Source organism: Euprymna scolopes, chromosome 25, assembly GCF_053919585.1.
Source record: "Euprymna scolopes isolate OS-2025 chromosome 25, ASM5391958v1, whole genome shotgun sequence".
Classification (NCBI taxonomy): Eukaryota; Metazoa; Mollusca; class Cephalopoda; order Sepiida; family Sepiolidae; genus Euprymna; species Euprymna scolopes.
Window position 1 is genome coordinate 87589574 of NC_136506.1, and position 16308 is coordinate 87605881.

The window sequence follows — 16308 nt, forward strand, 5'->3', positions numbered from 1 at the left end:
ATCACCCCCACTATGATTAGTATTTTGTATATTTACATTCATATTTATTTAAAATCTCTCTATATATATATATAAAAGTGAACATGTGTGTGTGTGTGTATCTGTGTACATTTCCCTACGCAATAACTGTGTCAATTTTTAGTCTGCAGACTCGAAATTTGATATATAGGGTACTGAGATTTGGGAGAATCGACGTGATCTATTTTCGGCCAGAAATTTGTCGATTAAGGGGTCAAAGTTCAACGATTTGACCTTTGAGAACTCTACCAGACTTCTCCGACAATTTTGGGTCTACGCACTTGAAATTTTAGATATAGATTCCTTGGATATGGATCTAACTGAATAACTTGATTTGAGCCCAAAACAATCAATTTTAAGTGGTCATAATAGGGGTCAAAGTTAAAAAAATTGACCTCTGCGGTCTCTTCCAAATTACTCAGACAATTTCTGGTCTAAATATTTGAAATTTAACATAAAGGATATTCAGAAATAAGGCAAGCTTTTTCATCAGTTTGGGTCGAAAATTTTTAGTTACCAATATATTAATGTATGTATGTATGTATGCATGTATGTATGTTTGCATGTCTGCCTTAAACTTTAAATAGAGGCGACGGATTTTACCAAGATCAGTATCGTTTTAAAATTCGACCTTTCATACGACAAATATCGAAAAATTGGCTAAAAACATTAATATCTTCCCCTTCAACTATGCACTTTTCTACAGGGGGGGGGGTCACTTTTTTCGCCGATATTTTTGAAAGTTATCCTCTCCTTTAGATTGTCTAGCCTTAATTTAAAAAAAATGTAGCTTCCGGTTTGGCGGTGGTCGTAACAGCATAAACGTTAGGTTTTACCCCGTTCTTTTCCTCCTTTGCGGTACGGGTTCAAGCCTACCTTCCTACTACCACTTTTCTTTTTGCTCAACATACACATCCAAACACCCGGGCAACGCCCGGCTGAAATGCTAGTTAAATACATAAAGGTTAAAAATATTTATACATATATACATTTTTTTATTATGTAATTATAAATACATTTTATACATTACTAATATAGTTTTGGATTTCCTTTATTAATATATTCTGGTTAATCTTAAACGATTCAAAAGCATCAGGATAACTAACAAATGCTTTATTTAACTGTTTCAAAATTTTAGTTTTATCCCCACCTTGTTTTATCATCCTTAGTACTAAGCTAGGAACTGGTGGTATAAAATCTATTAATTTTAAAGTAGCGCGAGCTATTCTCAAAAACTCTGACATAATGGTTCCATAAAACATAAACCTGTTGTCCTCTATGTTCACCATTCAATTCTAATTCCTTTGGATATATAAGATGCTTATTTTTTTTCGAATTCATCATTATCGTTTATACATATAAGGTCATCTATAAATCTCCTACACCCATGAAAGTTATATGTTTTAGATATATCAGTTTTTATTAGTGATGACATATATATATATATATATATATATATATATATATATATATATATATATATATATATATATATATATATATATATATATACACACACACACACACACACACACTCGAGTCTATGTAAATACAGATTTGCTCAAAATGGTGCAGGATCCAATCCCATTAGGATATCTATCGTTTGGAGTAATATTTTATTTCCTATTTGAAAAATCATCCTTTAATAAGATGACTTATAAGTATTTAAAAAAAAAACATTCTTTAATAAGATGACTTATAAGTATTTTTAAAAATAACATTCTTTAATAAGATGACTTATAAATATTTTTCAAATAACATTCTTTAATAAGATGACTTATAAGTATTTTTAAATTAACATTCTTTAATAAGATGACTTATAAGTATTTTTAAAATAACATTCTTTAATAAGATGACTTATAAGTATTTTAAAAATAACATTCTTTAATAAGATGACTTATAAGTATTTTAAAAATAACATTCTTTAATAAGATGACTTATAAGTATTTTTAAAATAACATTCTTTAATAAGATGACTTATAAGTATTTTAAAAATAACATTCTTTAATAAGATGACTTATAAGTATTTTTAAAATAACATTCTTAAATAAGATGACTTATAAGTATTTTTAAAATAACATTCTTTAATAAGATGACTTATAAGTATTTTAAAAATAACATTCTTTAATAAGATGACTTATAAGTATTTTTAAAATATCATTCTTTAATAAGATGACTTATAAGTATTTTTAAAATAACATTCTTTAATAAGATGACTTATAAATATTTTAAAAATAACATTCTTTAATAAGATGACTTATAAGTATTTTTAAAATAACATTCTTTAATAAGATGACTTATAAGTATTTTTAAAATAACATTCTTTAATAAGATGACTTATAAGTATTTTTAAAATAACATTCTTTAATAAGATGACTTATAAGTATTTTTAAAATAACATTCTTTAATAAGATGACTTATAAGTATTTTTCAAATAACATTCTTTAATAAGATGACTTATAAGTATTTTTAAAATAACATTCTTTAATAAGATGACTTATAACTATTTTAAAATAACATTCTTTAATAAGTGACTTATAAATATTTTTCAAATAACATTCTTTAATAAGATGACTTATAAGTATTTTTAAATTAACATTCTTTAATAAGATGACTTATAAATATTTTTAAAATACCATTCTTTAATAAGATGACTTATAAGTATCTTTAAAATAACATTCTTATAAGTATTTTTAAAATAACATTCTTTAATAAGATGACTTATAAGTATTTTAAAAATAACATTCTTTAATAAGATGACTTATAAGTATTTTTCAAATAACATTCTTTAATAAGATGACTTATAAGTATTTTTAAAATAACATTCTTTAATAAGATGACTTATAAGTATTTTAAAAATAACATTTTTTAATAAGATGACTTTTAAGTATTTTAAAAATAACATTCTTTAATAAGATGACTTATAAGTATTTTTAAAATTACATTCTTAAATAAGATGACTTATAAATATTTTAAAAATAACATTCTTTAATAAGATGACTTATAAGTATTTTAAAAATAAAATTCTTTAATAAGATGACTTATAAGTATTTTTAAAATAACATTCTTTAATAAGATGACTTATAAGTATTTTTAAAATAACATTCTTTAATAAAATGACTTATAAGTATTTTTAAAATAACATTCTTTAATAAGATGACTTATAAGTATTTTTAAAATAACATTCTTTAATAAGATGACTTATAAGTATTTTAAAAATAACATTCTTTAATAAGATGACTTATAAGTATTTTAAAAATAACATTCTTTAATAAGATGACTTATAAGTATTTTTGAAATAGCATTCTTTAATAAGATGACTTATAAGTATTTTTCAAATAACATTCTTTAATAAGATGACTTATAAATATTTTTCAAATAACATTCTTTAATAAGATGACTTATAACTATTTTAAAATAACATTCTTTAATAAGTGACTTATAAATATTTTTCAAATAACATTCTTTAATAAGATGACTTATAAGTATTTTTAAATTAACATTCTTTAATAAGATGACTTATAACTATTTTAAAATAACATTCTTTAATAAGTGACTTATAAATATTTTTCAAATAACATTCTTTAATAAGATGACTTATAAATATTTTTCAAATAACATTCTTTAATAAGATTACTTATAAATATTTTTCAAATAACATTCTTTAATAAGATGACTTATAAGTATCTTTAAAATAACATTCTTATAAGTATTTTTAAAATAACATTCTTTAATAAGATGACTTATAAGTATTTTAAAAATACCTTTAGAAACACTCGTTTTACTATTTTTATTTTTACACCAGAAAGCTTTAGAGTTTGAAAAGTCTATATAATTACTTTTGCCACCTTCAAAAGCTAAACCCACAGTATCATTGAATTCTTCGTGCGTAATTTAGTATATAGCGTACTAAAATCATAAGTAGCTATAGATTTTGCTTTTATTCTGGAATTTATTTTATCTAAATTTTCTTTCACCAGTTGTGAGTTATTTACTACCCAAAATAGATTTATATTACTATAGAATTTTCTTTTCAGGTGAAAATTATTTATTTGATTTATAATTAATTTAAATATTTTAGATATAGCTTTACTTAAAGGTTTAGTGATGCACGTCTTTGAGCCTACAATAAATCTAGCACCAACTGGATTTTTATGCATTTTAGGTATCCAATACATACATGGAAGATTTTTGTTTTTTTCTTCTAACTTTAATCCTACTTTTTCACTAATAATACTATTATTCATAATAATGCTATCTAAATTAATATTACTAACTTTATAGGTATCTGACACGTTACCTATAATTCCTACTTCTATCAATAAACGTTGTATATAATATTTGTTAGATATAAAAGCTATATTGTTTGCCGCTTTATCAATCGGAACTATTACAAACTTATCTTGAAGTATCTTAAGTTCCTCCAGTATTTCTGAATTTTTTAATATATATATATATATATATATATATATATATATATATATATATATATATATATTTAATATATATATTTAATATATATACATATATATATTTAATATACATATATTTAATATATATATATATATATTTAATATATATATATATTTAATACATATATATATATATGTATATATATATACATATATATATTTAATATATATATATATTTAATATATATACATATATATATTTAATATACATATATTTAATATATATATATATATATTTAATATATATATATATATTTAATATATATATATATATGTATATATATATATATATATATATATATATATATATATATATATATATATATATATATATATATATATATTATATATATAATGGCGTGAATAAAAATTTAAAATGTAAAAGTCAAATATCATGGTTCAGTTGTGCTATAAATGGAAACATTCATTTTGAACGCGCCCCTGTCACATTAAAGACCCTACTGTTAATTTTATATGCCTGATTTTACTGCTTGTGCGGTGATAATCGCGTGAATTTAAGTTTTAGATGGGAAAGTAAAGTATCATGTTTCAATATGCTAAAACAGCCATATTCATTTCAAACGCGCACCTGTCATACGAAAGAATCTACTGTTGATTTTATATGTTGGTCCTTTCGGCTTGTGTGGTAATAAAACTTCTCAAATGCACTCGTGATGTTGGGCTTTGTAAGGTGTTAACTTTGGTCAAAATCGGATCATTCTTACTTTCATCGGATTTTTTTTCGATTATCCAGTACCGATACTTATCGAAGACATTCCGATAGGAAATCTATATAAGAACACTGCCAGATACATAAGTAAATTTGTATTAAATTTGATAAAAAATCAGTTCAGTTCCTTTTATATCATAATAAAATAGAATATATATTTATTTTCTACTCACCCAGCCATTGTTGGGAAGAATGCCAAATTCTTGTATTTTGTTAAGTCCAATAGATGTTCCGTTCCTGCATATTCAATGGTTGTTCCTGTCAACATGAGTTCATTGCCCTTACCGCTGCCAGTCGACGTGTAAGGCATCATTAGTCGTACATATTTTTGCCGCAGTATCTGGTAGCTTTCAATCCACCGACCGTAGACGGTGGCTGGGAAACTAGCACCGGCCCCTCGAATAGTGATCGTAGGTATCTCTTCTCCGAAAACAGGGCGCCATGACTTTTGACTGCATTGCCAAACGATTAACAGCTGGATGCAACGAAGGAAAAGACAGATATTCACCATTGCTAGCTGAAATTCAAAAGAATGGGAATACTGAATCCAAATCACAAAGGTATGAATAAATTAAAAATAAAACGCATTTCTTTCTGTATAAATGTGAAGTGCAAACTCAGACCCCACCGTATTATTGGTCATTTTTTTTTACACAGGAATCACCTCTTATCAAGGCTTGGAGGTCACTCGAGGATAAGGGTTTATGCGTATACATTAGTCAATGTGATTATAGCGTAGTAAACATAAGTAGAGGGAATTTTGTAGGTTGGATTACTTAGGGGGACGGTTCATCAATAACTTGTTTACGTTGGACTTGAAGACAATCAGATTGTAGTCAGCTGGAAAGCAGGCAATCGGAGGAGAGTTCCACAGGCGTGCAGTTCTAAGAAAGGAGCTTTGTTCATGGAATAAAGATATATAAATTTATTTAAAACAAAAAACAAAAAACACCTTGACAAGGTTTATGAAGATAAGTCGGCGTGCTCTGATTGATGTGAAAAATGCACGTTGTGAATATTTTGACTCATGCAGCCGGAAGCGAGTGTGTGTATGTGGGGGGGGATGAATTCGAAACGAGCGGGAAATATCAGCGGATAGGATTACGGATTGTGGCGACGTGAAATTGTGACAAGATGGCGACGTGAACGCTGCAAAAGGTGAGAGTCGTTGAAAGATTTGGGCAAGATAAGAGACTATCAAACATCGGACGTCTCTAAAATGAATGACTTGACAGGAAATAAATTTACATTTCCCTGACAAGAAAATAAAGTGAACATGTCGATGAAAACAGATTATATATCTACTATTATAGAAAAGAGTAACTTTGTGTGTGCATGTGAGTTCGTTCCCCATAGACTCGAAAACGGCTGGGCCGATTTTTATAAAATTTCACACGAAGGTACTTTATGTCTGGTGATGTTTTGTATCGGGATGTCCACGCTAAGTATCGATAATCGATAATCGAAATAATCCGATATATAAAATCAATAGTAAGATATTTGATATAATAGGGCGCGTTCAAAATGAATGTTTCTGTTTAAAGCACAATTGCACCATTATACCTGATTTTTTCATTTTGAACTTAAGTTTAAGCCATTATCACCGCACAAGCAATAACGCCAGGCATATAAAATCAACAGTAGGTTCTTTGATATGACAGGGGCGCGTTCGAAGTAAATGTTTCTGTTTAGAGCACAATTGGAGCATAAAACTTTCAAGCCATTATATATATAAAATAATTTTATAAAAGCAACAACAGTTTCTCTACAGTGCAATGTAGACTATAATATATTGCGGACTAATTCACTGCGGGGAGGCATGTGAAGCTTTCTCCCGATGCACCGCGATGGGTCCCCAACTAGAGCACACAATCAATCGATTTGATTGAGAAATGTGCGATTTCACCGATTTCGATGACAATAAAAATATGGGAGTGTGAAACTTTCGTTGATCATCATTCAAATCCCGAGCAAGATCGAGTCTCCCTGCTAGTATATATATATATATATATATATATAATCCAAGTTTCAAAATTCCCACTGTTTACTATGCTAAAATCACAATGACTAATGTATACCTATTAACCCTTATCCTCGAGTGGCCTCTGGGCCTTGATAAGTGGTGACACCCTTGTATATATATATATATATATATATATATATATATATATAATATATGATAAGTGGTGACACCCTTGTAAAATATATATATATATATATATATATATATATATATATATATATATATATATATATCTGTCTTAAAAAAGGCCAAAACAACCAGTATTGCTACCATTGTTATTAAGAACCAGATGCGTTGGGCAGGTCATCTCATCCGGTTTGAAGACTATCGTCTCCCAAAACAATTGTTCTATGGTGAGCTCTTTCTTGGAAAAAGACCCCAGCACAAGCCCAAAATACTTTTTCGTGATAGCATCAAGGAGAGTCTGGTGAGCTTTCATATTCCTGTTGACAGTTGGGAGTCCCTAGCGTTTGATCGCAAGCAGTGGAGGACACTGATATACAGGGGCGCAGAACACTTTGAAGCAGCCAAAATAGACCGAACGAAGCTTAAGAGAGCATGTAGGAAATGCCAAACCTTGCCGCCCAACCATGGAGATCTCTGGATCTGTAAGGTGTGTGATCGAGCTCTGTTGTCTAAGGCAGGTTTTGTTAATCACATTTATCTAGTTTATTTATTGTTAGTTATTGAATACGGTTAGTATATTTATCACCAATAAAAAATAAAAAAAAATAAAAAAAGCTAACTATAAATGCACCAAGCCTCAAAGAAAAATAAAAATAAAACGCCAACAACAACAATTGCTCCTGACAATGATCGGTTGAACCGATAGAAAGCGCTTGAAGTTAAACAGTGGAGAGGAACAGAAAAGCAATAAAGGTCTGCTACTGAAAGTCTTTTATTGGAGCAGTATATCTTCCAGTGAAGATAGACTTGTTCGGTATTTAGTCGCAGAGGCAGGAGAGAGAGAGAGAGAGAGAGAGAGAGAGAGAGAGAGAGAGAGAGAGAGAGAGAGAGAGTCGACATTTTTCTTTGTGGTGGCCCGGAAACTCTTTACTTATCCTGCAATTCCTTAATCATCTGGATGTAGTACTTCGAAAGATCTGGTCGAAATTACTGGTTAATCATAATGTGACCAAATCATCTCACCGAGGCTGTTCTTCACAAGAAGCAAGGAATGTCAATGTTTATGACTGCTGCATCACCACCGCTTGGTGAGAAAGTCGATAGTGAAAAAAGGCAGTCTTTTGCCATGTGTAGCAGTTGGAAAAAAAAAAGAAAGTGCAAAAAGTTATGAACACAGGTATTTAATCCGAATCGTTAACCACTTAGCCACAGTCACCCATGTCGGCTGCATGTGTTATAATGCCCATCTTACGCTTTCAATCGATATTGATCTCTTTTTTTTTCCACCACTGTCTAGGATGAACAGTTAGTGTGTACAAGTAAGCGATCAGATAGAAGGTGGAGTGAGAAGTTATCTCGCAGTGTTCTTTCATAGAAATACATGGGTTCATGATTAAATATCTTCCAGGAACCAAAAGAAAATTGTGCTTGGCTGATAACGGCTCATAAATGAGAGCTTGTTTACATACAAAACTGGGTCCTGGATATGACCTTAAACTATATCCGATGGTGAGTCCCCAGCTTGCGAGCTTTGGGGAGTGTGGAGCTACCCCTTAATTGCCATTGCTCCCAGGTCCACTCTGATCCGGAACGGTAGTACCTGTTAGGGTCCCAACTATAGGTTAAATAGAAACTGACTTGAACCCCCCCCCCAAAAAAAAAACAAAAAACAAAAACAAAAAAAAAAAAACACAAATATATTCTATTAAAAACTTTCTCTTCAAAATCACTGGATTCGGCATTAAATTACCTAAAAAGGGTAGATATGTCGTAAAACAAAAACAACCAACCAACCAACCAACCAACCAACATACAAAGCTTAATCTGTTGCTGCTAAGTTTATAGAAGTTAGCATCTGACCCAGCAAAGATAGAGGTGCTCCAACCCTAACCCTAACCCTACCCCCCCCCACCTAGCAAAAAAGTAAACTACGCTTGTTCTTGGCGGCCACTACCGTCCCTGAACAATTGCGAACACTGACGGTTGTGGCCGATATGAAATAATATGGCTTTCACTGGCGATTAGTGCTGGTTTGGGGCGATAACATGTAGGTATTGTTTGCATTTAAAAAAAGCAGTTAAGGAATGCGTAAATCAGTATAAATTAATAAAATTACGAAAAATGATCCATTAAAACAATAATGGAAAGTAAAAACAGAAGTTTTAAAAGCAAGGGATTCTTACTGCATATGAACTGTTTAGTCATTGCTGTTTCCGTTTGTTGTCCAAGTCTTCCTCTTCTTTTCAACTCTTTCACTAAAAGCATTAAAGTAAATTCCAGTTTTATGGCGTCTTTTTTTTTAACGTGTAAAGTCGCAGTTTTTCTGTTTAGTATTTCCTGGACTCAGATTTGTCTTGTGAGTTTATTCATTTTTCAAAATGGAAAAACTTTCAAGGCAACTAGTTGAAATGATATGTTTACAGCAAACTCAGACTTTGGAATTGCAGAAACAAAAAGAAGAAGAAAGAAGAGAAAGAGAAAGAAAAGAAGAAGAAAAAGGAAGAAAAGAAGAAAGAAGAGAAAAAGAAAGAGAAGAAGAAAAAAAGACAAAGTGAAGCGGAAAGAGAAGAGGAAAGAAAGCAAATCAGCGAAAAAAATACTGGAAATGCAGACACAGGCAAAGAAAAAATTGGAATTACAAAAATTGGAATTACAAAAATTGGAATTACAAAAATTGGAATTACAAAAATAATAGCGAAGAGTCAGATGTTTATTTTACCAAACTACGATCTGGTCAGCATTAAAAACATTTCACTATCGTCATGAAGAGGATTGGACTTTTGAAGCCTATTTTCGCATATTTGGTTACGTATTCAGGATTAATTGTAAGTCATGGAGCGAGCAGATGAAGGTTCGTCTTTTATTACAAAATTTGGGAGCTGCAGAACATAAGTTCGTGGACTAAACAGACGAGCGAATTGTCCTTCGACGAGACAGTGAAATCTTTGATAAATTATACTGTCCCAAAATCAGCTTATTCCATAAAAGACGGAGATGCATCAACCTGACACGCAAAGAAGTTCAAGATTGCACGACATTTGCTTCAGTCGTAAATAGACACTGTGGCGACTTCGAACTACCATCATTGACGGCCGATAACTTTAAGGTCCTGATTTTCATTCAAGGCGACCAAGGACGCTGAACTGAGACGCCGGGCACTAAACAGATTGGCAAAGGAACCAAACATAACCCTTCAGAAATTGGCTGAGGAATGCCAAAGAATCATCTTGGAGAAGCAAGACTCCAAAAATAAAGAAGAGGCAGGTGTAGCATAAAAAAGGTACGAAGTAACAAAAATCTTACTCCCCAAACAGTCAATCTAAAGACAAACATAACCTTCAGGAAAAATCCCGAAAGAAACCTGAGTTACCACGCTATTCATGCCAAGGATGTGGAGAACTCCACTGGCAGAAGGATTGCCAATACCAGTCCCGGAAATGTGATCAGAACAGACGCAACGGACACAAAGCCTCACATTGCAGAGCAAAAGGACCCCTCAGGAGCCACGTAAAAACAACGAGGACTCAAGCGGATAACGAAAATGTACGGAAGTACGTAACGGTAAAAGTTGGGGACAAGAATGTTAGACTTCAATCTGACATTGGCTCGGATTTGTGCATAATGACCAACCATACTTAGTGCAAAATTGGAAAACCGAAGATGATAATAACCAAGAAAGTTGCTCGTTAAATAAGTGGAGAAAAAAAATTTGAAGGTGAGGTTACCACTAACGTAACGTTGAAGGGAAAAACACTGAATTTCAAGATGTTTATATTAAAAAAACACTAATAACCTTTTTGGGACAGACTGGATTAAAAATTTGAACTCACCCATTAGTTATTTTTGTCAATAAGTGGACTACCATACAGACAAAGCTGAAAACCTTAAGAAAGACCTAATTGAGTCGTTCCTCAATATTTTTTCGGACAAACTAGGTCGTTGTACAAAAATGGAGTTGAAGTTACACGACAATGCTACCCCAGTCTTAAAAAGGAAACGCAGCATACCATTTGCCTCTATGTGAAAGATTGACGTAGAACTAGACAGACTTGTCAAAGCAGGAACTTTAACCCCAGTCGACTACAGCGAGTGGGTTTCCCCCACCGTGTACGTAAAGAAAAAAAATCAAAGGATATCAATCTGCGCAGACTTCTCAACCGGGTTGAATGCAGCACTTAATCATTACCCGCTACCCAGCCTCGAAGAAGTTTTTAGTAAACTAAATAAATGGAAAATATTCTCAAAAATAGGTCTGAGCAAAGCTTACCTACAGGTTCCCGTTGAGGAAGAAAGCTCAAAATGTTGTGCATTACCACTCACAAAGGACAATTTAAGTTCAATAGGTTGGCTTTCGGGGTCAAAGTCGCATCAGCTATCTTTCAACAGATAATCGACACGATGTTGAGCGGCCTTGCTTTTTCCATCGAATACCTGGACGATATTCTAATGAAAAGCGAATCTATAGAACAAAATAGAAAAGACGTTTTTCAGGTGTTCTAACAGATAAACAAGTGCGACTTCACACTTAACAACACCAAATGTGAATTTTTCATCGACCAAATAAAATGCCTAGTGTTGCAATATTTTGTTCATATAATGGGGTATGATCCCACACAGTCGGACGATTCTATTTATAAACGATGCTGCTAGGAACTGATGAATCGAATTAATTCACGTTCTGCTACCAACCAATCAGAAACCAGAATTGCTCCATAAATATTAAACCGTTTCTGGAGCAATTTCACATGTTCTTTTCCCCGGGTTTCAACACTGTAAGAATATTTTGTTCTGTGGAACTGTCTACTACAAACAAGTCACCTACCAGGACTTGTGTGTAACAGCGAACCATCTGAAACTGTTCTGAAACTCAAAATGGCTTACACTTCTAGACCTAGGAAAGATAATATATAGGAATGGGAGACTGCCCGATCTAGAAAGGTCCATAGCAATAAAAAAAATATGCCTGAGCCACACGACATAACAACGCTGTAAAGTTTTTTTTAGGCTTAGCTAATTACTATCAAGTTTTAATTCCTAATATGCACATATTGCGCGCACCTTTAAATGAACTACTTAGGAAAGACAAGGTTTGGAACTGGACCAACGTATGCAAGATGACGTTCGAAAAGCTAAAAGAGGTGATCACTAGGGCCGTGACAAGCATATTCTTTTACAAAAGAATATTCTTTGCATATATTTCGTTAGAGAATATTCTTTTAACAAGAAGCCTATTCTTTTTTTTTAAGAATATTCCTTTAACAAAAAGCCTATTCTCTTAAAAAAAAGAATATGCAAAATATTTATGGAATAAGTTGTGCCGAAAATATGTTGAAATAAATATTTGCATACGAGTCTTAATTTTACGAAGTTTTCTTTTTTATATAAATTAAATTAAACATGGTAAAACCTTCGTAGTTGTGAATTTACAATAACCTTTGGTTCCTAATGAGAGTCATTCTATTAGAGGATTATATTAGGGACGAAATATCCGCGTATCCTTTTCGCCCTAGGTCTCCAGGGCCGATATATCGGCCCCGTAGTGTCCAAAGGATTGTAACTACAATTTGTATCGAAAAAATAGCCAGGTTTAAATATGGTCCAGTAATCTCCTACGATTGGAACGAGTTTTTTTTCATTATAAGGCTATTTTAGCGGACAACCAAAGAAGCTTTAATTTTGATAATTTAAAGACTAATTTAATTATAAAATGCAATAAATAAAATATTTAAGTTCCATAGAGTGTTCAATTGTTCACAATATATAAACAGTATATACATTAATGAGTAAGGCAATGTCAAGAATATTCTTTAATAAAAAAACAATTCTTTACATATATTGGGTTAGAGAATATTCTTTTGATAAAAAGCATATTCCTTAAAAAAAAAAGAATATAATTTTTAAAAAAGAATATGCAAAATATTTATGGAATAAGTTTTGTTTTGCCAAAAATATGCTGAAAGAAAATATTTGTATAAGAGTTTTTAATTTATTCATTTTTTTAGATGAATTAAACGTGGTATAACCCTAACAGATGTGAATTTACATAAAAAAAGGGTCTAAAATTTGGTCTGTTGAAAAAGAGTGATATTATAGGCATATATATAAATATGTACAGACATCTCGTCCTTGTAGATACTCAAAGCGTGTTAGTACCCAGGACGAATTTACAAGATCTAAAAGAACTAAACAAAAAATGCCGAAAATAATTAGCACTCCTGCTGAACGGATGGCAAGATATGCCGATGAATTTGAAGATTACCAGTTAACTGGCAATTGCTTAACCTGCAAATACTGCAATATCCAGGTAGGAACAAACTTTAATACATAAAATTTGCAATATAGTTGACTAATAGATTGGCGCTGTTATAGTAGTTTTGTTTTTGAAATTCTATAACGGTAAATCTAGCTGTATTAAACTTTGATTGAACGTTGAAATTTACAATTTATTTTACCTACTTTTTACGTTAATCAATAAATGTTAATCGGCTTCAAATAACTTTTTCCACCCTTCCTTTAAATGTATATATTACCATTAAATAATTGATTTTTATTTTTACAGATCAAAAGCAGCATTTAAAAACCAACGCACATCTGGCAAAAAAGACCTACACGGCAACGTTAGGCGAAGTTCCTACTGCAGCAACTGATTTAGGAGCCAGTACGAATAATTTGTTCAACGCTGACTTATGCAAAGCGTTGATTGCAGCGGATATTCCGTTTCATAAACTGAGCAATAATGTGTTCAAAGACTTTCTTCATAGGTACACACATAGAAATATTCCAAATCAGACTACACTAAGAAAATATTACGTTAGTGAAGTGTACGAAGCAAAAGTGAAGTCACTCAGAGAAAAAGCTGCTGGAATGAAACTGTGGGTCTCGATTGATGAAACCACTGATGTAGAGCAGCGTTTTATTGCTTGCTTTGTGTTTGGCATTCTTGGGGTAGAAGAGGAACGCAGCAAGTGCTATTTGGGAAATATTGCATGTCTGCCAAAAGTTAATCATTCTACAATTGCTGCTTTTTTTAACGATTCGTTGCAGTTTTTGTGGCCGCAGCAAGTCCTTTATAATAATGTGCTCCTTGTAACCACTGATGCAGCTGCATATATGTCCAAAGCTATGAATGCTCTTCAGGTTTTATACCCGAAAATGGTGCACGTTACTTGTTTGGCCCATGGCTTGCACAGGGTTGCGGAATTAGTCAGGCAGGCGCACCCAAAAGTAAATAAACTGATTTGAACTGTAAAAAGTATATTTTTAAAAGCACCCAATCGGATCGAAAAGTTCAGGGAACTAGCCCCAGGAGTGCCCCTTCCACCGAGTCCCATTGTAACAAGGTGGTGTACGTGGTTAGATGCAGCGCATTATTACGCGAAACATTTGCTCGAAATTACTCCTGTCATAATGTCTCTAGATTCAACAGAGGCCCAAAGTATATTGGAGTCCAAAAAACTTTTGGATGAGGAATCACTGCCATTTGATCTCGGCTTTATCGCCAACAGTTTTTCCATTTTAACAAAAAATATTGCAAAGTTGGAGACTAAAAGGCTGAGTCTTTCAAAATCTATTGGATTAATTAGAGAGGTCGAATGGAGATGGATGACTCCCAATTTCGTAAAAAGCTGAAGAATGTCATTTCAAAGAACAAAGGTTTTGCTACTTTAAAACGTCTCGATGCACTTATTAGTGGGAAGGCTTTTGAAAATGAAGGAAATTTGGATGACATAGATCATTTAAAAGTTTTAAGTGCCGAAGAAATGGCCAACTTGAAATATGTCCCAGTAGTCTCATGCGACGTGGAACGAGTTTTTTCCCAGTATAAGACCGTTTTAGCAGACAACCGCAGAAGTTTCAATTTTGAGAACTTAAAAACGCATTTAATTGTAAAATGCAATGAATAAAATATTTGTTTAAGCTTGATAGTGTTTAATTGTTAGAAGTATTTATAGCATAAAAATAAACGTTTTTTCTATATATTTTCTTGCGTTTTCGGCATTAACTGAAGCTTTTACAAAATCATCAATAGAATTTATAAAAAAAAACAAATAATTAACCCTTTCGACCCTAACATTGCAAAATTACCAACTACTCAACTATATCCGTTCTATTAAAATACTATAGTAAGGCCGAAATATATGTAGGTCTTCTTTTACATTAAATCCCCATGGCCGATATATCGGCCCATTGGAATCAAAAGGGTTAATATTGTTGCAAACGTAAATCTAAGGTACCTAGCATAAATATATTCGCCTGAAGTACAGTGAAAATATGCGATTTATAAAAATAAATATACGGTAGCCAAAGAGAATATTTCGTCTCAAAGCAGCATATTCTTTTTAAAAAGAATATTCCTATGCAAAAAAAGCATATTCTTTTTAAAAAAAGAATATTCCCGTGTAAAAAAAGCATATTCTCGTGTAAAAAAAAGCATATTCTCGAGCATATTCTTAAAGAATATTCCCGGCATATAAAAAGAATATAGAGCATATTTAAAAAAGAATATTGTCACAGCCCTAGTGATCACATCGGAACTATTCCAGACTCAATTCACAACTCAGATTTAGACATTATTGTCGTAAGTGATGTGAGCGCATATGAAATCGGCGCGTGTATTCTGCATAAAATACCCGACAGTTCTACGAAACCGATAGCACATGTGTTGAGAACACTATTTCCCGCGGAAAGAAATTATTCCCAGATAGAGAAAGAATCATCATTTTTGCAGTAACAAGATTTCAAAGATTACTCTATGGACGACATTTCAAACTTCAAACGGACAACAAGCCGCTGACTTTTATCTTTAGCTCGAAGAAAGGGTTGCCTATTCATACGGAATAATCCTACTAAATTACAACTTTGATATGGATTTTCTTCCGTCAAGGAAGTTTGAACACGCAGACAGGCTATCCCGGTTAATACCAAGGGATGGCGAACCA

General features: G+C 31.9%; 1 protein-coding gene and 1 long non-coding RNA gene across 2 annotated transcripts in view; one reads left to right on the forward strand and one right to left on the reverse strand.

The window, feature by feature from the left end:
• Nucleotides 1–5731, reverse strand: part of LOC145247134 (atrial natriuretic peptide receptor 1-like) — a 42655-nt gene extending 36924 nt beyond the window's left edge. The window contains exon 1 of the mRNA XM_080108778.1: nt 5394–5731. Within this exon, the coding sequence (XP_079964904.1) occupies nt 5394–5731 (338 nt within the window). The remainder of the gene's footprint in view (nt 1–5393) is intronic.
• LOC145247491 (uncharacterized) overlaps nt 1–15292 on the forward strand; it is a 534006-nt gene extending 518714 nt beyond the window's left edge. The window contains exon 2 of the long non-coding RNA XR_013863271.1: nt 14472–15292. This is a non-coding gene — a long non-coding RNA (uncharacterized LOC145247491). The remainder of the gene's footprint in view (nt 1–14471) is intronic.
• The last annotated feature ends 1016 nt before the right edge of the window (nt 15293–16308 follow it).